The sequence below is a fragment of the Phoxinus phoxinus genome (assembly GCF_949152265.1).
Source record: "Phoxinus phoxinus genome assembly, chromosome: 1".
NCBI lineage: Eukaryota > Metazoa > Chordata > Actinopteri > Cypriniformes > Leuciscidae > Phoxinus > Phoxinus phoxinus.
In genome coordinates, this window is record NC_136876.1 from 55,537,364 (window position 1) to 55,561,004 (window position 23,641).

General features: G+C 40.9%; 1 protein-coding gene and 1 long non-coding RNA gene across 2 annotated transcripts; one reads left to right on the plus strand and one right to left on the minus strand.

The window, feature by feature from the left end:
- Positions 1 to 582: 582 nt before the first annotated feature.
- Positions 583 to 7,726, plus strand: LOC307002993 (uncharacterized protein; the record flags this gene model as incomplete). The annotated part of the gene is made up of 15 exons (XM_079621022.1): positions 583 to 654; positions 783 to 918; positions 1,458 to 1,772; positions 1,898 to 1,999; positions 2,077 to 2,309; positions 2,398 to 2,576; positions 3,024 to 3,114; positions 3,206 to 3,553; positions 3,681 to 3,798; positions 3,957 to 4,048; positions 4,144 to 4,261; positions 4,612 to 4,716; positions 4,805 to 5,005; positions 5,158 to 5,331; positions 5,497 to 7,726. 15 exons carry the CDS (start codon positions 583 to 585, stop codon positions 5,712 to 5,714), a joined length of 2,502 nt encoding a protein of 833 aa, XP_079477148.1. The 3' UTR covers positions 5,715 to 7,726.
- A 1,733-nt stretch (positions 7,727 to 9,459) lies between these two features.
- LOC306996073 lies at positions 9,460 to 10,821 on the minus strand. Its single transcript, XR_013797005.1, has 3 exons — positions 10,742 to 10,821; positions 10,540 to 10,601; positions 9,460 to 9,751 (listed from the first exon to the last, which is right to left on the minus strand). It is a non-coding gene; the product is annotated as an uncharacterized lncRNA (long non-coding RNA).
- Positions 10,822 to 23,641: the final 12,820 nt, after the last annotated feature.

Consider the following 23,641-nt stretch of genomic DNA (forward strand, 5'->3'; position numbering starts at 1 on the left):
GTGCCATTGGTTAGCACCTTAGTGCTCACAGATTAAGAGACATTAGTATGTGTTCGCTGCATTTGTAATGTTTTATTTTTTTGCTGTTATTTTTTTTTTTTTTTTGCTGTGTTACATTAATAGTGCATACCCTCTCCAAACGTGAGAACTACACGACAGAAAGAAAAAAAAAATACCGGAATGTAAGACGTCACGTGACGTCACCGTAATTTGCTAAAGTTTAATTTAAAGAAGAAGAAAAAACACTGAATAACTACTTCACTGGAATAATACTCTCAAATGTGTAACTTGCATGTTTTTCCAGCTGTGGAAATTCTGGGAAAATAACGTTACCCGTTAATGTCCGTTAATGATGACGTTATACTCCCGCTTGCAACCACGACTTCCTCCTCGGACTTCATCAAGCAGGTAACGTTACCTATAATGGGTAAGACGCGTTGACAACAACATGTACAACAATGTAATTATATAAGAGCTATTGCCATTTACAATATTTTTTTGTCTGAATATTTCACAATATGTCAATATGTCTTAATTTTTCAATAGACTTTTAACGTTAGCATTTAGTTGTACAATTTTAAGATGGCTGAGCAGGACATTGGCGCAGCAGAGGATGCCATGTTCCATGCAGACCTGCTTTTGGCTCAAATGAAAGTGAGTATCTTTAGTTATACAGCAGTCTGCTCATTTTGCAAATGAATGGGATTCATACAGTGAGTAAAAATGAGAGAACCCCCACTGCTGTTGTGTTTACATGTAATGTTGATTTTCTCTCATGCAAGAAAAAGCAAGATGAGAAAAGAACACCCACTAACCACGAGAGTAAATTTCAGTGGATTGAGAGAGACTGTGAAGGGCGTCCACTACTGAAAAGAAAGAGCAGAAGCGGAGAAACACGTATGCGTTCTTCAGCTACAGGTTGGTCTTCGTCTGTATCCTACTGTATATTCTGAATGGGAGTGTGTGGAGCCAGGCTAGGTTGGTCTATGTCTTCTCTGGTTAAATCACTGCTTTTGATTGTTACAATCCCCACACATTCCAGGATGCCTATGCAACCTTGCTAGTAATGTTTCCAAACAAACGTTGTCTGAACATTGCAGTAACATTACAGTAGTTATTTTTCTTTCTGCTAGTGTACCATGTCTGATTTACTTACTTGCACCAAACTGCAAAATTATTTAAGGGAGAGTTTATCCCAATATCTTTCAGTCCTGAATCCTTGTGAACCAGCTGAGGAGGTACCCATGGTGACAGAACAAAACTTGTCTCAGCACTTACTTGGTAGGATGACTCGTTATTGTCATTATTTTTAATCAAATTAACAGTGTGAAATGATTGTTTGTTACTTCACTATATTGTAGCCAAGTAGTTTAATCTTTTCAGAACCACAATAGGGTCTTTTTATAGAACCACTAAGGAGCTTTTTTCATGTCCCTCTTTCAGACAGTGAGATGCAGAAACATCATCATCATGGAGCTTGCGACAGTCTGCAGCCCAAGATGAGTGGCAGAAAGCAAGGCCCTACCACCTGGACTGCTTGTTGTTCTCCAGGGTGGTCAAGGAAAATAAATGCAGTCAGTGCTCATCTCCTGCCATTATTCGTTGCAGAGACTGCATGCCACAAGAGTGGCTGTGTATGGAGTGTGATTTTTTGTGCCACAAAAAACTGGTACTCCCTAACAGGGAGTCCTGCTTTGATCGATTTTACCGGCCCATTCCGCCAACGGTGTGCTGTGTGAAAGAAAATGGCAGATATACATTAAAAAATCAAGGTACCGCTCTGATTATTTTGATCAAAGTGTGTGTGTGTGTGAGTGAACTTCTATGTAGTATTTACATTTCTTAATCAGACAGTCCTTCTATAAGCTCTTTTCAAAATTGTGTAATTTCTTTTTAGTTCGGCTGTTGCCTACAGTGAGACCTGACCGACTGTGCACCTGTGACCCAACAAACATCACAGAATCTGCTGGCAGAGCAACTATTTTGGTTTGCATAAATGGTAGGTAGGTTTTAGCCTTTATTTTTTGGTTTTGCAGTTAAGGGTCACAAGATATTCATACGTTTGATTCTTTTTAGGTCGTTATGACTTGTACTTGCCCAATTTGGCGTGCAGATTGTGTCTATCACAATGGACACCTGACAGAAGCGACCTCATAAGAAGTGGGTATTGGCCAGCATCTGTGAATGCTGACACATTGTTTTCAGTGGATGTATTCAGCACATTTGAGGAGATGAAAACCATTGCTCCGGGTTTGTCAAGACAAGGCTTTTTGCGGCTGTTAGAGCAGAGGACAGAGCGGTTTGGAAGGGTATGTTCCGTGTGGATGAAGATTTCCTTAATTAGAGACCATTGGCTATTTCATTTTACTTTTCTCTTATCTATTTGCACATTTACAGAGGGGTAAAATACATGGAGATGCATTTCAGAGGAGCTTTGTGGAATACACTTTCTGCCAGTTTCTATGTGAGAAAATGGCTAATGTGGAGCACTTCACCTGCCCAGCATGGACACCCAACATGCTTGCGGTTTCTGCAGACGGCAACAGAAAACTGTACAGATTTCAACACTCTAAAGGGTAATGCAAGGCGCCACACTATACTGCTTTGCTGTACGACTTACACTGCACAACATTACTCTGTGACAGGGGCACTACATCATAGTAGCTCATGTTATCACAACACAGAAGCTTCTATTTCTCATCAGGTAGTTATTCAAGGTTCCATGATAGGTTGTACTTGTTTCTGCTTCCTCCCTGGTTTCCTCTTGTGCTCTCATTGGCCATTACTCGGCACCATTTTAAAGACTTGTCATACATCATTCACCACACTACAACAACATGACACATTTGATACCAGGTATCAGTATAAATTTGCCACACTTTAAAATCCAGTACGAAGAACCATGTGGTGATAATTTTGTATTTTACAGCTGTGCGCCTGGCTTAAGTTGTTTCACACCTTATAAAACCTACTGAACAAATTGTGTCTGCCACTGAATATGCCTTTTTTCTGCTTTCATTAAGGTCAGAGGAACCATACTTTGAGGGCATCTTCATTGCCAAAGATGCAGACGTATCTTCTTTCGTCGAAGAAATCAGGAGTAAAGTGAAAAGTGTTAGTAATGATTCAGAGTTTGTAGCCCTGCTGTGTAAATGCAGTATTTTTGCCGTGTAATATATATATATTTTTTTTTTTTTTCATGCAGACTCCAGGAAAAGGCACTTGTGGAGCTAGTCAGTGGTCTGCTGCCAGGGAGACTGCCAGAAGAGCTAGCAAACTTGATGAAGAGGGTCTTGAGGTAGCTGTTTGCAGGCATGGGGTGATATTAAAGGGTCTCAACATGTACAGGGGGGAGATCTTTGCGTATCCCCTGTTCCTGCAGAAAGAGCTTCAGGCAGCCACTAACATTAATTTCTACTGCACTGACATATCATGCAAGTACTGGCCCTATCTTCAGAAGATGTCAGTCTCTATGCCTGAACTGAGCCCTCTTCTTCAAATGAGTCCGTTTCTGTCAGTCATGCATGCCAAGGCCCATTCAACTAAGTGTGAGGTATTGTCTTTATTATGCCGTTTACTATTGCTATTTAATTGAATTATTTATAATGGGAATGCACAATTTATATCTTTGCAAAACTGAGATTGGTGCATCCCCAATAACTTTTTCACACATTTGTTAGATTGTCTGGAGTGGTAGGAATCAGGAGGGTGCTGGCACAACTGCAGGGGAAGAGGTGGAAATGGTGAACAGTTTCCTCTCTCGTTGTGCCCTCACAACCAAATACATGACCAAATCTGGTATGTGATCCTACTTTATTACATTAATAAAAATGTTTTGTTCTTTCAGTTATTCTTTCAGTAGTCTTTCATTCATTATATAAAAATACAGAAGGTAAACCTTTATTTTAATTAAATTTGAATAAGCCGCCCAGTAACATGAATATGTTTTCAAAAAGCTCGCAATGACATGCTGACTGTACATGCAATTGGGTGGAATAGACGCAAGCATGATGGCCTTCATCTTGCATTGTCCAACAGATATGTCAAGGTATTGACATATTACACAGAATTATCCATATTACACAGAATAAAAATCTGGTCCAAGATGGCAAAGGCAATTGTTTGTTTGCTATTTTATTGTAGACCGTCCGAAAGGCTGAGGCTGAGTCCCAGAGGCTGGAGAACTTGAGCCGTGAACTTGGGTGTCCTGAGAACATGGTGCAGCAGTGGGTACATGACGTCAGACAGTGGGCCACTGATGGTACAGTATTGACGTTATAAATAATAGGCTATTTACAGTTACAGCATAGTGTGCTCGACAGTGTTGAGGACGTGTTACTGTAATCGCATTACTTTCTTCTGTAACACATTAGGGTTCCAAATTAATATCATGTGTAAGGTGTTTTAGCCACTGTGGCAAACTGCACATACAGCATAGTGCTAGTGATGCACTGTCAGGTAAAGTTGTGGTTTCTATGCCTGTACCTAACTCAGGCTGAAACGGCTCTGCCCCAAATGCCTTATAACCAACAATTCAGTAATTCAGCTTTTAGAAATGTAAACTGACCTTTCCAGAGTGGTTATTTATTCATGCTTTTGTCTCCTCCCAAGATTCTATAGATGCCAGACAGGATGACCAACATATCCTTCAGCGGTCGATAGAGCACATATGTCTGGGTGTCTGTCAAAAAAAAGCAAGTCTTTATAATCAGACAGGTATGTTGTTGACTTATCTATTGTATTTACATGACTTGTGATCTCTTGTCTGGATTTTATGTTTCTGTCATGTGTTTGGAAATTATAGACAGCAACAAGATTCGACAAATACGGCGGCGGAAATTGGGGGACGAGAAAAGAAAACTCTTTGAAGCAATTAAACAATACAATGAGCAGGTGCCAGAGGAGGAGGGCATAAATGAGCAGATGGTGGAGAGCCGACTCTCTATGGTGGGCCATGCCAGTGGGGAGGACAGTCTAATATGGCCATGGGAGGTTCACAGCACTGGTATGGAACAACTTCTGTGAGGGAGAGGGATTACATTGAGACATGATGTTGATCAAACAGATGTTGAAGCAGCTTAATGGGCATGTATGCTATACAACTATATTGCAGCTTACAGGTCAATCCTGTTGACTGGCTCATTTGTATGTCTTTAGAATCCACAAATATCCTCACTAAGAAGAAGATCTTCGATGCATACATGTCAAAGATGCGGCTGCAAGAAGAGAAGATCCTAATTCTTAGGGAGATGAAACAGCACTGCACCTACCTCAGAGGGCTGGCTGATGGCATTAGGAAGCTGATTGCAGAATTGTCTGGAGGAAACCGTGGTAAGAACATGGGGATAACACTATGGAGTTATAATGTTAACATGTTATAATGCTTTTCAGAGATGGAAATGTATGGCTGCTATCTTAACTGGGTCTGGCTCTAAACGGGTAAGAATTAATGTGTTCCATTAATGTGTGGCTTTTTCGTTTTATATTTCCTCCTAGGCAGTTTAACTGACGAGGGGCATTGTGGGCTACAGTGTCTTCTACAGGAAAGGCTTGCTGATGTGGAGGAGAAGATTCAAGTCGTTTCCTCAAGATACAGCTTGGCTTTAGGACCTCTATTCCCTGAAGACTGGTCCAAGGAGATACCGGAGATACTGGATGAGAGTAAAGGACTTGAATACGAGAGCTCAGAGGACAGTGATTTGGAAGATGTCTAATTCGTGAATTGACATGTTTTTTTTGTTGTTTTTTTGGGTGGTTTTGGACAATATCTATTTGAATAGAGGGCCTCCCTCATTTATTTTACATAAATACCATTGCCTTTTTTGTGATGAGTAAACTAGCAAAATTATTTCAGTGTCAGATGAAGTGTACCCACCCACCAGCCCTGTAACTGGTCAAACTGATGTACTTGGTACTGACTGTATAAATAAAAGCTGATGTATAGTGTTCTTTCTGCTGTTATGCTTTATCTGCTCCGTATGCTAGGCTTAATTGTTCCTGCTGCACCACATTCTCACAGTCGTATTCTGACTGAGTTTTTGAATGACTACCACCAAGACTACTTTATGGATATTATAGCAACTACATTAGTCTAATATATAATGCTGTTTTTGTTGAAGCTCATCCAACTGCAGACATGTTAGGTGAAAGTATTTGTAGTATTTTGTGCCTACTATTAATGCCACAGAGCAACATATAAGTCACATGTGCTACAAAAATAAAATAAATCTGTGTGCAATTAATTATCTGCCACAGACCCACCCAGTTTTGCATTGACTGCATTGTTCCTTCACAATTACTATTCAGACTGTTAGTTTTGTGAAATTGACTGGTTAATAATTCATCTGTATGAAAAACTGTATTATAGAGGAAATGTGTGCATGGGACATTTATTGATACAGGGGTTGGTAACAAATTTGATTTGTGAAATTTGAGACCCCTAGCTGTTTCTGTTCACAGAAGGCAGAGCCACAAATCTGAAAAATTTGATTTGGGGTGTAAACGGGTCTATGAATGAGTGAGGTGTGATTTCAACTTGCTCCCTTGTTTTGTATCATATGTAATTGTTTAATGTAACGTCTCATTGTTCTGTTAGAAGTTAGAAATGGTAAACCTAGGTTTAATACCCATAACATGCATATGGTTCAAACAGGCCTTTGTATTGGTCACACCAGATAATATGGACTGCCTTTGCCATCTTTAAAATATGCCATTCAAGATAACAAGGAACTTTTAAATTGAACAAACAAGTGTGTCTTCATGCTCTATATCACATATGTTTCCATTGCTGATATGAGGCCTGTCTGACCCATGCAGTTCATAGGCACGATATTAAGCTTAGACCTAGGGTTGACATTTCTAACAAGAAGACCTCATAGAACGATGCAATTTGCTATATAATGTCCCACTATGATGTAAAGTAAGGGAGAGATGTGAAGTTACACCTTGCACACTCTCAGACTCTGTAGCGCCCCCTAGGAATGTAATGTTCCCACTCTTTGGTCCTGCCTCCTCGCAACACACATCCAGGTAGAGGTCTCAAATTTGACAAATAATTGTGTCTTTATGTCCTGTATAACACGTTTCATAGGCTGATATGTGAAGAAATGACTGACATGACCCTTAAGACCCACAAGAGATTTGACCCTTATATTGAGGTCACACCATGTTTATTTTTATTAGCTTAACGACCACTGTACCTGCATGATAGTTTTAAAGTTCAGCCACATACAAGTTGACACAGCAGGTAATAGTCAAATTAGATTAATTAGTACAACACACATGTAAGAATCATAAAGAGAAGTATGGATGTTTTCATGGTTTCTGCATGCATTCACTGCAAGTCCAGGTTCATCCAAGTCATTGCTCCAGACAGGTACCCAAAAACAGCTTTAATGTGTGATGACTCCTCCGTCACAGATGTTGACAGAATGTGTTGTGAAATTGCATAAAAGATTGAGTCCAACGAAGACATTTGGCATTGTAACAACTGTTTAATAAAACACACACACTACATAAGGAAGGAATCCTCCTCCACCCAGGTGCTTCTCCATTTTTTTCCACTGAAATGAAAAAAGAGAACATATGTATGTTATGTGTAACAAGTATTTATTTTAAGAGTTCAAGAACTTACAAAACTACTTTAAAAAAAATGTGTTGTCATTTGACACCGTTCATTATCACTTACATGGTGACAAAAAATGGCTGATGTTATATTACAAATTTATATAGCCAGGGGTGCACATAACTTTTTCAGTGAGTTACTCAGGTGAGTACCAGGAGATGGTGTTTGGTACTCACCCCATAATGTAGCGTAGCCACAGCTGTCAATCATGACGTCACATTCCCGTTTTTATAGCATAAAATAACTAACTAAAACCAAACTAATTAAAAAAACTAACACTTAAATTTACATCAGCGTGGGGGGAAAAAACTACCTAAAATTATAGAAAACACCTTTGGATAAGATTTATTTAAAGTATTATTTGATTGTTCAGATATATTTATTTGTATAAATTAAATATAATGAATCCTTATTAAAGATATTAAACTGCAGTGAATTTTCTCTTTTTATTTTGTTATTTGATCAATATTAAGTGTACAGAAGGCATTAGGTTTATTACGCACTGTCACTTTAAGACCGAGTGTGCAGAATGCAGATCCAATTGCACTGATGCACTGTACGTTCTGTAAAGACATAACCGACTGTGTTTACGTGAATGCTCTCCAAAACTGACATTTAGACATAATGTTGTGTGTATTTGTCCATTCAGATGCGAAAGAGAGCTCAATTCAGTCCTTGCGCGCTGTCTATGTGCAGGACTGCACGCTTCGGGTCGCGTATGTGTGTGTGTTCGCACAGAAAAGCATACCGAATAAAGCTCTCTTTCGCGTCGTCTCTCTTATTCAGATCTATCCATGTCTGCTCTTCTCTTTATCCCAGACGTTTTTTAACGATTTGAGACATGCATCAAGCGCATGCCAACTCGTGTGCGCCGGGTAGATCAGCACGTTACAATTCAAATGTGCGCATCTACCACAAACGCAAATCAGTTCTGACTGGATCTCTTCCCCAATCGTCCCTCCCTAATTTCCGTCTAGTTTTTATTCGTTGACGTGGTCGTCATTTAAAACGTGAAAAAATTAAATGAACACTGCCTATGTTGCATTTTGGCGACAGTTACCCTTAAAGTACGCAAAGGCGCGTAGTAACACAAGTGGCATTACGCATTCCTGATTTTTGTCGCGCATGCGTACCTGCGTACCAGTTATGTGCACCCCTGTATATAGCAATGCATTTGAATGACACGGTTATGCTGATGATATCAGGAAATCTCTAAACGAGCTGACTCGTGTCAGCATTTACATGCAACCCCTCTGTAAGATCCCTCCCCCTTGGAATGTATATAAATTACAATGTACACTTGTTTTAGATTAGACTTGATTTGGATGACTACAGCAACGCACAGCAAAGTCCTCAATAAAGAATAACTTCTGCTTGAATGATATCCCAACGTCTCCTGGTCTCTGCTTCGAAAAAAAAGTTCACAACAATGACATTATGTAAATCACATGGATAAGTATTACATACTTTGTCAAGCTTTTCTACAAAGTGCAGTGCAATTTTACAAACCCTGCAGGAAGACATTAACTGAAATACAATCTTATAATCATCCCGAAATATTTATACAATATAACTTGGTGTAGCCCACATTTTCTATATATAAGTTTTCTATATACGTTGGCTAATGAGTACCTACTTTGTACAACTTGTGGCCTTTGAGAAAAAATAAGTCTCAATTACCAGTGTTGGGGAGTAGTGAACTACAAGCAATTTAACTATTAATTTTTACTGCATTTGCTGTAGCTTCCTAGTAGTTCAAATGCATTTTTATTTGCATATTAATTCAAATACTTAAAATTACATGTTTGCCATTTTTGTGTATTTAACTACTGAAACTACCTACAAATTAGGGCCATAAAAGGAAAGGAATGATTAGGCGAAATGCTGTGTGGCACAATGTTGGTGAATGTGAAACTTTGCCCAGTGACCTGGATCCGCTCTAAAATGTCATGGGTGCTTCCTTGGCCCATGATACACCTTTCATGAAAATCATGCTGGTAGTTTTTGCGTAATCCTACTTACAGACAAACAAACAGCACTGAAAACAAAGGAGGTAAAGAGTAAAGACGATTTCCATACATACCATAAACTGCAAGGGTGCCATTTCAGAAGGTATTCCTTCCTTCCCTAATGAAAAAGCAGAATATTAAGTTAGTTTGATTGTTGTCAATACTGCCAGCTACACAACTGAAAGAAGGTAGAAATATACTGTACAGTGCGCATTCAGGAATTCAGACCCCTTTCACTATTTTCACAATTTTTTTTCTGTTGCAGGCAGAATTGTGTTAAAATAGTTTTAAATAATTTCCCCCCTCAATCTATACACAATACCCCCTAATGATGAAGCAAAAGTGTTAAAAAACCTAATAACTGTAAGTAACATCATTTGTAGGTCTACACTTTAAAGTACAGTAGTTAAGTAGGCTTACACGTGCAATAACTATCAAAACAATTTCTGTTCACCTAAATATCTCTGTACATTTCTGTCCACCTAAAATGTATTAGTCTAATACTTCTGTACACAATTAGTTATATATATATATATATGTATATGTATATATATATATATATATATATATATATATATATACATATATTCTGAATTTCTTCTTGTGTTTGTATTATGATAATAATGGCACTGTCCATGTTTTACCTCTTTTACATTTCACTGCTGGTTATATATTCTCTTTATAACTGTGTATGTGACAAATCAAATATTGAACCACAAATGTAAAACATATGTGAAATAATAGTGGAAAATCATATGTCGTATCATATCATATCATATCATATCATTATGTGCAATGTAGATAAGTCTTACGTGTTAATAATTTCAGTTCGAACCCTGCAATAACATCCATTCTTTAATGTTCTACTGCCTAGTTTTTATCCATATCAGGTAATGGCTGACCAACCTCTTTAACTCGTTCCTTCAAAATATCACCCTTGTATACCTCCTGGCTGCTGTGAGAGCAATCTGAAATACACAATTTGTTTTTGGTGAAAAGTCCATTCATTTTCCAATGCAACACAATCACTAGATTCTTTGTCTCAAAAAATAAATTAGATACATATTTTTTTTACACGTGCAAAATTTTTTAAAACATATACACCCACCATTCTTCTTTTTCTTCCTCTTGTTTCCTCCAGGAGTAGGAATGGCAAGAGAAGGGGCTGGAGGAGTAGGAATGGCAAGAGTAGGGGCTGTAGGAGTAGGAATGGCAAGAGTAGGGGCTGGAGGGGTAGGAATGGCAAGAGAAGGGGCTGTAGGAGTAGGAATGGCAAGAGAAGGGGCTGTAGGAGTAGGAATGGCAAGAGAAGGGGCTGTAGGAGTAGGAATGGCAAGATTAGGGGCTGTAGGAGTAGGAATGGCAAGATAAGGGGCTGTAGGAGTAGGAATTGCAAGAGAAGGGGCTGTAGGAGTAGGAATGGCAAGAGAAGGGGCTGTAGGAGTAGGAATGGCAAGAGAAGGGGCTGTAGGAGTAGGAATGGCAAGAGAAGGGGCTGTAGGAGTAGGAATGGCAAGATTAGGGGCTGTAGGAGTAGGAATGGCAAGATAAGGGGCTGTAGGAGTAGGAATTGCAAGAGAAGGGGCTGTAGGAGTAGGAATGGCAAGAGAAGGGGCTGTAGGAGTAGGAATGGCAAGAGAAGGGGCTGTAGGAGTAGGAATGGCAAGAGAAGGGGCTGTAGGAGTAGGAATGGCAAGAGAAGGGGCTGTAGGAGTAGGAACGGCAAGAGAAGGGGCTGTAGGAGTAGGAATGGCAAGAGAAGGGGCTGTAGGAGTAGGAATGGCAAGATTAGGGGCTGAGAGGTTAGGAATGGCAAGAGTAGGGGCTGTAGGAGTAGGAATGGCAAGAGTAGGGGCTGGAGGGGTAGGAATGGCAAGAGAAGGGGCTGTAGGAGTAGGAATGGCAAGAGAAGGGGCTGTAGGAGTAGGAATGGCAAGAGAAGGGGCTGTAGGAGTAGGAATGGCAAGATTAGGGGCTGAGAGGTTAGGAATGGCAAGAGTAGGGGCTGGAGGGGTAGGAATGGCAAGAGTAGGGGCTGTAGGAGTAGGAATGGCAAGAGTAGGGGCTGGGAGGTTAGGAATGGCAAGAGTAGGGGCTGGGAGGTTAGGAATGGGAAGAGTAGGGGCTGGGAGGTTAGGAATGGGAAGAGTAGGGGCTGGGAGGTTAGGAATGGGAAGAGTAGGGGCTGGGAGGTTAGGAATGGGAAGAGTAGGGGCTGGGAGGTTAGGAATGGGAAGAGTAGGGGCTGGGAGGTTAGGAATGGGAAGAGTAGGGGCTGGGAGGTTAGGAATGGGGAGAGTAGGGGCTGGGAGGTTAGGAATGGAAAAGACTAGGGGCTGAGAGGTTAGGAATGGCAAGAGTAGCAGCCGTAGGGGTAGGAATGGCAAGATTAGGGGCTGAGAGGTTAGGAATGGCAAGAGTAGGGGCTGGAGGGGTAGGAATGGCAAGAGTAGCAGCCGTAGGGGTAGGAATGGCAAGATTAGGGGCTAGGAGGTTAGGAATGGGAAGAGTAGGGGCTGGGAGGTTAGGAATGGCAAGACTAGGGGCTGAGAGGTTAGGAATGGCAAGACTAGGGGCTGAGAGGTTAGGAATGGGAAGAGTAGGGGCTGGAGGGGTAGGAATGGCAAGAGTAGCAGCCGTAGGGGTAGGAATGGCAAGAGTAGGGGCTCCATAATAACCTAAAAGCAACCAGTAATACAAAATTTGAAATTACTGCATCTAGGGTGGAATATCAGTACATTATGCAACTATGCAACACTTACTTGATGTGGCCAGTGAGTTGTCCACAGGAGGCTGTGGGATCTCTGCTGCTGAGGCTGCTACATTCTCTGACTGACTCCAACCTAGTATTAACAGAAGTAAAAAAAAAAAAAAAAATCAATAACACCATATAATTAATGGGTTCGATTGATTTCAATATGGCATTACTGCTATTTAAAAAAAAAAAAAAAAACTAAAACTTACTATTTATCTGATGTCTGGTTTTACTTTAACATACAACAATACCTTGCACAACAAATTCAAACAACGCCTCCATCCTCTCCAGGCAGGCAGATGCAGCCTCAGTAACTTTACATCTGGGCAGAAGAACCTCACAGGTCCACGATTTGGTTCCAGGGCGGGATATAAATAACACACCCCTGGAGCCAAGGGCATGAAACCTTTCCAGCTTCCAACAAGAGTAAAGCAAAATCTACATTATTTCTGAACTTTTATGCTCTGGTAAATTTCAGAGTCAGTTAAAGCAAGTTCTTTGTATACTAACATTATGACATATATATTCATAAGAACTATTTCGCTGCAATAACAGTCTTTAGAATTTTGTGATCAGCAAGTAGAAGCTTTACACATTGATTTTTCATTCAGAAGATCTTTACTTAATTATGATGAGCTACGGTCAATAAGTGTAAACCTAAAACTAAAAAATACAGGTGTTTAATTACTTATGTATGCAAGCCAAAAAAAAAAGAAAAAAGTCTGTAACATACCAACAAAGCAGCGTCATCCCTCAGATGGGATGAAGTGTTATTCTTTTTCTGGGCCTGGGCCCATGTCTCTGATTTCAAATCAGATTTTTCAAAAAAAAAATTCAAACGCAGATTTTGGGGCTGCGCCGCTTTGCAGTACTTGCACGTCTTGCAAGCCACATTGAGTGGGATAGAACAAGACGCACATTTCTTCGTAGTTGAACCAGGTCCTGGCATATCTGTTTGGAAAGAGACAAACAAATGGGTTTCACAATAATAATACAATGAAATTATGTAAAAGTTGCCTAATTTTTCTGGTCTTTGGCTGGTTAGTCACTAACATCAGGGCACGGTGTCAGGGCACGGCGGGGATGATTAGAATGATTACTCCGTTCTCCGTACTTTAAACAATGGTCAAATTTTCTTGGGTAGGGTCTTAGCGACAAAAAATACGTTCTGGTAGCGATTTCCCATACATTGCCATTTCTTGTACACACCTGTACACATTCCTCTATATACGACATTGGTTCCTAAAGTGTAGGGTGGTTGAGGGTGAAAATACGGAATGAGAACACTAGCCTATAAATATCCTATTGGATGATGAGTTTATAGCCTACTTTATACTTATAATATGGTCAGGGCCTACCATTCAGCTAGTTAGAAGGGACAGTTAAAGTTAGACCAATTAGCAATACAACAGACATGATGCGCCAAAGAATGGAACTATACATAGCCAATCATAAAACCGTTTTTGATTTGCCCAATTGATCCGTTTTAAACAAGAGCTCTGATCAAATAAATTGAAATGTTTACAATTATTAACTGATCAAATATTTAGGTTGAACTGATTGATGAAATGTTTAGGCATTTTGCCTTTAGTTTAGGCAATAAATGTTATTAACAAATAACTAATGTGTCTGTATTAGAGCCTAATAAGGCCTGCATTAAGCATCATTATTCATGTATTAGGTCTGTATTCACCAATTTCCATATTCTCATTGAATATGCCATTTATTCTTGGTAAATCCTTAATAACCTAACGTTAAATACCTAAGGTTACTACATACAGTAGGGTCAACATAAAAAGTTTATAGCTTTGACTATAATTTCTATAACGTTATATATCTAGAGTGACCAAAGAACACCATCAAAATATGAAATAAGTTATTTAATATATTAATATTGTAAATGGCAATAGCTCTTATATAATTACATTGTTGTACATGTTGTTGTCAACGCGTCTTACCCATTATAGGTAACGTTACCTGCTTGATGAAGTCCGAGGAGGAAGTCGTGGTTGCAAGCGGGAGTATAACGTCATCATTAACGGACATTAACGGGTAACGTTATTTTCCCAGAATTTCCACAGCTGGAAAAACATGCAAGTTACACATTTGAGAGTATTATTCCAGTGAAGTAGTTATTCTGTGTTTTTTCTTCTTCTTTTTTCTACCGGGTTGGATGAGTCCCTTGTTAATCCTAAATAGTTTAAATGTCCACTGGTCATCAGAAGAATCTTCCAAGTCCTGCACATTATTTGCTTTCCCAGCATATTCTGCATACTTGAACCTTCTCAGAGTGACCATCATTCTGAGATCCATCTTTTCACACTGGATTCAAATTCTGAACTTTTACACAACGGTTATAAAGCGTACACCCCCAGACTCCTGAAGCATTGCGTTGCCACCCTGAGCAGTGCATTATTTCACTCTTTGTAATGTGATTGAGTTCATTAATTGTCACCAACTTTTACAAAACAAGAAATCATCTGGGTACCGACACACTATGTTAAGTGTATCAAACGAATATATACTTTTCTTTTCTTTTTCAGCTATAATTTTGTCTTTTTATGCATTGGTCAAACCTTGCCGAATAAACTGCTTAGTCAGGGCATTACTAAAAAACATGAAACTGTCAAATTCATAAGAAGGCAGACAAGGTAGAGTATAACAAACAAGCTTTATTAAAGCGCAGAGAGCGATGCAAGATGAGGTTAATGGTGATACGGTGAACACTTAGCTGAACTTGAATACTGTCTTTGCAGGTGAATGACGATGGGAAACACTGGACTTCGGGTAAGTCGAACCACAGGTAGGTATAGCAGGAAGAAGTCTGAGTCATGTAGAGACGAGACCAGACACTGAGGTGTGGGAAACCGTGACTGATATAGGGATAGCAATGACTTATAGGGCCCTATTTTAACGATCTGAAACGCAAGTGTCAAAGCGCAAATCGCAAGTAACTTTGTGGGCGGATCCCAGCGCTGTTGCTATTTTCCCGGCGGGATAAAGGACTATTGCGCCCGACGCAAATCTAATAGGGGTTGGTCTGAAGTAGATTCATTATTCATAGGTGTGGTTTGGGCGTAACATGAAATAAACCAATCAGAGCGTCCTCTCACATTCCCTTTAAGAGCCGGTGCGCTTGTTCCATGGCGGATCGCTATTATAACGGCGGGTTTGCCGGCGCACGCCAGGAGCGGTTCACAGCCGAGGAGACCGACGCTCTCGTCAGGGCCGTAAAACACAGAGAAGTGACATTGGGGATGATGGGAGAAACCCACCCAAATCAGCTTCGGTTAAACAGGCGTATAATTTGGGTAAATAAAATGTGTAGCCTAATCTAGAAGTTTTTTTAAAAATCTAGATAGATCTTTTTCACATCTTCACGGACACAACAATGATTTCCCTCGTGTGTTAATATTTTTCCTTGTAATAATGTATGATTTGCAAAAATGAAAACTGCTGCGTCTGTTTATATTAGAGAATCAAAGTGGATGCGCGTTAACACACTATACATTATGGCCAAGCACGCGCCCTTAAAATACCATATCACTAACGCGCAACGCGCCACTGTCTTTAGACTGTTTTTTTCCTGGTCAGTGGTGCAATTGCTTTCTAAAACTGGAAAATAGCACCAGGGAAGTTTTGCGCCGGAACACGCCTCCTCTTTGCGCTGAACCCCCCCCCCCGCGAGCGCAAGTTCATTCCCTAATTTACCGACGTGCGTCTGTGGAGGGAAAAGTCCGCTGTGCGCGGGTGCAAAATAGGAATTATACATGCGTCGGTGTACAAAGTCAATTGCGCTGGGTGCAAGATAGGGCCCATTTTGTTAGGAAATATTTCTATTTTGAATAAATGCTGTTCTTTTTAATCAGTGAATCCTGAAAAAAGTATCACAGTTTATAAAAAAATATTAAGCAGCATAACGGTTTCCAACATTGATAATACCCGATTATCAAATCAGGATATTATACTGATTTCTGAAGGATCATGTGACACGGAAGACTGGAGTAAGGATGCTGAAAATTCTAATTTGATCAAATAAATAAATAATATTTTAAAGTATATTAAAATAGAAAATCATTATTTTAAATTGTAATAATATTTCACAATAGTACAGTTGTTTCTGTATTTTTTATCAAATGAATGCAGCCGACTTCCAAAAATATTAAAAATGGTAATGTGTCCAAACGTTTGACTGGTACTATATGTTTATATATGTACGGTAGCACTGTGGTCTTGTGAGGCACAACATTTAGTTCCTCCACGGAGGAATTACAATAAAACAGATTAAAAAACAAAACCTTTGAATGTCCTCTCATTCTCAGATTCTCCCCTCTACCTCACGGCACCTTGATGGGGGCATTAGCCATGGATGGGGGAGTGTCTATTGTCTCCCCTCATTCATATTCATGGCCATCAACACCCCTACGCATAAAGCAGTGCTGGCACAAAAACTGACTTGCAAAGTTTAAATCATTATATTGTTGTTTTGTGAAAGAGTGATCAGAATGATTTTCACATCATTTTGTAGTAAACATTCTAGCCTACAAGAATGGTAACTCAAAAGTCTTAAGCCAAACTATTCAGTATGAGTTATATGGGCTCATTGCAGTGACAATTTTTTCCCTAAAACGTACTAAACACGCATAATATTTTTTTTCTATAAAATGCAAACATGTAACTTCCATTTTGCTCACATATTATTGTAGCAGAGTTTGTGCTGCAATACAGCAGAATTATGAGTTGGCCAAAGGTATGTTGTAAGTAGCTGAGATAAGCACAAATGTCAGGGCATGTCAAAACATCTCAAGGGCCCCATAAACCCCTCAGACCCCAGAGGGTTAAGATCTGTTTTAAAGTTGCTTGTGGTTGGCATCTTCACTGATAGGAAGTTGGTCTTTTGGTTCACATGGCCTTCAACGTGTTCTCTTGATAAAGCTTTTTTTTTTTTAGCAAAAACGTTATACAAACAGGACAGTTCGTTTGTGTACTTTATTATTGCCATATTGTTTGTTTGATTGCTTCTATGATTAAATGTAAATGTGTGTACTATATGAGTGTGTGTCTAGCTTTTCAGTTAACCCTGCTAATTCTATCATTAAACAGGATTGAGCGGATATTCCATGTTAGAGTTTTAGCTGGGGGTCTAAATAACATCTTTATGCATGATGTTAAAGGGTTAGTTCCCCCACAAGTGATCATTTGGACATCATTTACTCAACTTCATGTCTTTCCAAACTAATATGACTTTGTCTTCTGGGAATAAAAATAAAAAAAAAACTATTTCAGTTCCCATTGGGCCAACAATTAAACAGAAGTCAACGGGAAGTGAAACTGCTTTTATGTCAAAATAGCTTATTTTAGTGTGTGTGTGTGTGTGTGTGTGTTTCCACCACAGTATGATCATTAGTATCTGAACTATAGGTTAATGTTAGTGCCTAAGACATAGAATCAGAAACTTTAATCAAGACACAGAGCCCTTTTTACCCACACATCCACATTTTGTTCTCAACAAGAAAAGATGTTGTTTGGTGAATGTTCTTTGTAGAACATCTGTATCTGTGTTTCCAAACACATTGATAGGATCAGTGTTAAAAAAAACAATAATCAATGGCATGTATTTAACTGACATTGAAGGTGTTTGCAAATCGACCTGGCAGGGGAAGAGTGCATCCTAAATGTGTTTGTGGTAATGGTTTTACGACAGTTGCTATGACACTTCAAAACCTTTCTGGTGATTCTCTGGGCCCACAAAAAAAACTTCTACTGATCTTATAGTCTTATACTGATTTAGTGTACATAACTGTGTCTTCTGTTATTTAAGGTGAAAGTTTACATACATTTGATTCTTAAAGGGACACTAAGTAGGAATTACTCCCATCTTGTGGTGAATTAGTATTTTGCATTCAAACTAATTTTGCTCTCCAGAGCCTCGCTTTTTCAAATGCCCATTGCATCTACGGTAGGCGATATGTACCAAAAAGCTTTGACAGGATGCCTTCTAATAGCACTTTGTCGAGTTTTCCTTCAGGTGAACAGGTGTGTTATTTCAAACAGACTGCAACATGACAACAAACAAACGAATGTTACAGTATGAATTACTGGGGGGGGGGTGTTTTGAAACATTGTTATTCATAAAAATAAATCATGAGAACATGAACTTCATCACTGCATTTGCAGGAATTGTAAAATCTTTTTTCTTATTAACTGAAGTAGCCTAACGCAATATTTTTACTCTAATAGCTTATCTTTCCCCACACATATGAACTGTGATCATGCAATAACGTTAACTTTACATCGCGATGCTGAGCTACAGTGAAATGATAGAAAAGACATTATCTGTGATAGCAATTCGCCTCATTCGCGCAAACTGGAGTAGAATGAGGCTCGCATCTACCGTGCCGCGCTAAACACCGCGCCGCAGGACCTCTAGATGTGCATAAACGCGTCTTTACATTGAAATCACTCGCGCCAGACGCTCAAGAGTGAGTGAGAAATCATCACCACGGATCCGTGATAAGTTTTGTGATCCGTCTCGCCACTATGTAGTAGCACTATGATCACTTTGAGGGGAGGATAAATTTATCCCCACCGGGGATAAAAATAATTAAGCAGAGGCAGGGATACATTGACCAGAAAGGGGGAAATCCCACGCATTTTACGTTCTATTTTTGACTTTTTTGGCGACGATGTTTTCTTCTCCTGTGGCTTGGCATATGTATGGTCCATAATAACAATGCAATCCAGACTTTTAAACTTGCCGGTGCAGTTTCAAGCGCCCTCTCACTGCTCTGCACCTGCGTTTCTGCTGGTTTCGGCTGGCTCTGAACGAAAATGCGTTGTGGAAACGCGTTGGCTTAGTACTTTTTGTTCCTCTCTGCTATTATAGTTTTGCAAGATGGCGGAACTACATGGAAGCCTCCGTGGACCTACCCGTCCCATGTATATAAAGATAATAAATTCTTCATTTATATGGATAGTTCAGATAATTGGCCGAGGTATTTGTACACCATTGAGGACATATTTATGAATAAAAATATTGATTTTAGATAATAAAATACCTAAAAAGATACTTAATGTCCCTTTAATACAGTGTATCATTACCTAGATAATATTTTGTTTTGTGATGAGTCCCTTGTTAATCCTAAATAGTTTAACTGTCCACTGTTCATCAGAAGAATCTTCCAAGTCCTGCACATTATTTGCTTTCCCAGCATATTCTGCATACTTAAACCTTCTCAGAGTGACCATCATTCTGAGATCCATCTTTTCACACTGGATTCAAATTATGAACTTTTACACAACGGTTATAAAGCGTACACCCCCAGACTCCTGAAGCATTGCGTTGCCACCCTGAGCAGTGCATTATTTCACTCTTTGTAATGTGATTGAGTTCATTAATTGTCACCAACTTTTACAAAACAAGAAATCATCTGGGTACCGACACACTATGTTAAGTGTATCAAACGAATATATACTTTTCTTTTCTTTTTCAGCTATAATTTTGTCTTTTTATGCATTGGTCAAACCTTGCCGAATAAACTGCTTAGTCAGGGCATTACTAAAAAACATGAAACTGTCACATTCATAAGAAGGCAGACAAGGTAGAGTGTAACAAACAAGCTTTATTAAAGTGCAGAGAGCGATGCAAGATGAGGTTAATGGTGATACGGTGAACACTTAGCTGAACTTTGAATACTGTCTTTGCAGGTGAATGACGATGGGAAACACTGGACTTCGGGTAAGTCGAACCACAGGTAGGTATAGCAGGAAGAAGTCTGAGTCATGTAGAGACGAGACCAGACACTGAGGTGTGGGAAACCGTGACTGATATAGGGATAGCAATGACTTATATTGTTAGGAAAGATTTGTATTTTGAATAAATGCTGTTCTTTTTAATCAGTGAATCCTGAAAAAAGTATCACAGGCTATAAAAAAAATATTAAGCAGCACAATGGTTTCCAACATTGATAATACCTGATTATTAAATCATGATATTAGAATGATTTCTGAAGGATCATGTGACACTGAAGACTGGAGTAAGGATGCTGAAAATTCAGCTTTGATCAAAGAAATCAATTATATTTTAAAGTATATTAAAATAGAAAATCATTATTTTAAATTGTAATAATATTTCACAATATTACTGTTGTTTCTGTATTTTTTATCAAATAAATGCAGCCTTCTTCCAAAAATATTAAAAATGGTAATGTGTCCAAACGTTTGACTGGTACTATATGTTTATATATGTACGGTAGCACTGTGGTCTTGTGAGGCACAACATTTAGTTCCTCCACATAGAGGAATTACAATAAAAAAATTACAAAAACCTTTGAATCTCCTCTCATTCTTTCTCCAGGCCCCACAGCACCTTGATGGGGCATTAGCCATGGATGGGGGAGTGTCTATTGTCTCCCCTCATTAATATTCATGGCCATCAACACCCCTACACATACAGCAGAGCTGGCACAAAAACTGACTTACAAAGTTTAAATCATTATATAGTTGTTTTGTGAAAGAGTGATCAGAATGATTTTCACATCATTTTGTAGTAAACATTCTAGCCTACAAGAATGGTAACTCAAAAGTATTGTGCCAAACTATTCAGTATGAGTTATATGGGCTCATTGCAGTGACAATTTTTTCCCTAAAACGTACTAAATGAAGTTTTATGTAACAAAGTTCGGGAGGAGCATGTTCAGGTAATCATCCAATCAGCACGAGAAGGAGCCAGTATAAATAAAGCCTTTCCTTACCTCCTGTCTCATGACTAATTTCTCAGCATCCCACCCCCACCCCTTCACCCCACATTCGGCTGGGTCCGTTCATAGATACCTATGATCTCTAAGTTATGGGGGGAGTACTCTGGGGTCGGGCCGAATTCTGAGCTCGGAGCCCTCCCCCCGGACAGCAAGCCAAATACGCATTATAATATTACATCAGATTTCATTAACATGTAAACTCGTGAAACACGCATAATATTTTTTTTCTATAAAATGCAAACATGTAACTTCCATTTTGCTCACATATTATTGTAGCAGAGTTTGTGCTGCAATACAGCAGAATTATGAGTTGGCCAAAGGTATGTTGTAAGTAGCTGAGATAAGCACAAATGTCAGGGCATGTCAAAACATCTCAAGCGCCCCATAAACCCCTCAGACCCCAGAGGGTTAAGATCTGTTTTAAAGTTGCTTGTGGTTGGCATCTTCACTGATAGGAAGTTGGTCTTTTGGTTCACATGGCCTTCAACGTGTTCTCTTGATAAAGATTTTTTTTTTGTTGGCAAAAACGTTATACAAACAGGACAGTTCGTTTATGTACTTTATTATTGCCATATTGTTTGTTTGATTGCTTCTATGATTAACTGTAAATGTGTGTACTATTATGAGTGCATGTCTAGCTTTTCAGTTAACCCTGCTAATTCTATCATTAAACAGGATTGAGCGGATATTCCATGTTAGAGTTTTCAGAGTTCCCTTTCGTCCAGGGAACTCCGACGTACGTCGGGTTCCCCTGACGAATTGGGATCACGCTAGGGAGCCTATTACCTTCGAGAAACTAACAAAGAGCCAATGAACATTGGCATGCAACATTTGCATTCCGCGGACCTGCCCATCAGCGCGGGTATAAAAGCCGGAAGTAAACATTGCATCATCGCCTTTCGCTTCGGAGCCTCAGTTGTACTGTGCCTACCTAAGTCTTTTGGAGAAACAACAGCTTACCTGGAGAGCAGAATCGCCGGTGTGATAGCGCGGTGCAGCGATCTTCGCCTTCAAAGCAGCAAAGGGTTGCAGTTTCCCCCGTCTGTCTGCTGCGGTGGTCCCTCGGCGCTTCGGCGCGTTCTCTCTCTCTCTCTCTCTCTCTTGTTTTTCTCTCTCTCTTTTCTTTCTAAAAGAGCTGGCGGGTGTTTCGCGTCCTTTTCAGGATGTCGACTCACCCGTGCGTTTCTGGATGCGGTAGACTTCTCCCTCCGGATGACGGCCATCAACACTGTCTCGCATGTTTGGGCTTAAGGCATGCTGAGGCAGCGTTGTTGGATGAGTCATGCTCTCTCTGTGGGAGCATGGCCATCGCGACGCTCCGCTCGAGACTGAGATCCCTGAAATATGGGGGAGTCCCTTCGGATAATGCCCGGTCTAGTTCGTCTGTCGGCTCCGTTCGACAGGCGGCTACTTCGGTCATTCCCGTTGGTGAGCGTATGAGGGTTACAGTGCGGAATGACTGGTGTGGTGAAATATCTTCGCGAGCTTCCCACTCCTCTAGTAGCTCGCTGCCAGCGGCGCTTCCGGCGGAACTTCCGGGGCCGTCCCGCACGGTTCCGGTTGTTTCCTTTGGAGCGCCCCCGGAGGACCAGATGTCTATCGCGGCATCGGAAGGGGAGCAATCATCTTCGGGTGACGAGTCAGCGGGTCTACCCCCTTCGGGTGTGGTGGCTGCAGCTGACGCTGATCCTGAGGTGGTTGCTATGCTCGAAAGGGCGGCCGCGAATGTGGGACTCGAGTGGAACCCTCCGCCCGGGCCCTCGCATTCGCGGCTTGATGATTGGCCTGCTGCGGTACGTGCGGATGCCCCGCGTACCGCTCCAGTGCCCTTCTTCCCTGAAGTGCATGAGGAGTTGAGGAAGTCCTGGTCGGCGCCTCTGGCGTACCGGCGGGGGCCTCCTCGCCCCTCCCTCTTCACCACCCTTGACAGCGGGGCGGCGCACGGGTACGAGGGAATCCCCACAGTGGAGCGGTCTATCGCGATGCAGCTGTGTCCGAAGACCGCTTCCACCTGGCGGGGTGCCCCTTCACTCCCCTCCCGCGCCTGTAGGTTCTCCTCGGGTCTAACCGGGGAGGCCTATAAGGCGTGTGGAGACGCCGCCTCCGCTCTGCATGCCATGGCTCTGCTTCAGGTCCACCAGGCCAAAGCACTCCATGACCTGCAGGGGGGTGGTCCCGACCCAGCCTTGCTGCAGGAGCTGCGTGCGGCTACCAACTTCGCTCTACGGGCGACGAAGGTTACCGCACGTTCGCTGGGTCGGGCGATGTCCACGCTTGTGGTCCAGGAGCGCCACCTGTGGCTTACCCTTGCGGATATGCGGGAAGTCGAGAGGAACAAACTTCTCGACTTCCCCGTGTCCCATGGGGGCCTCTTCGGCGAGGCGGTGGATAACTTAGCCCAAGAGTTTTCCGCCGCCCAGAAGCAGTCGGAAGCTATGCGGCATGTCCTGCACAGGAGGAAAGCCGCTGCTGGCCCAACTCCTGTTGCTGCACA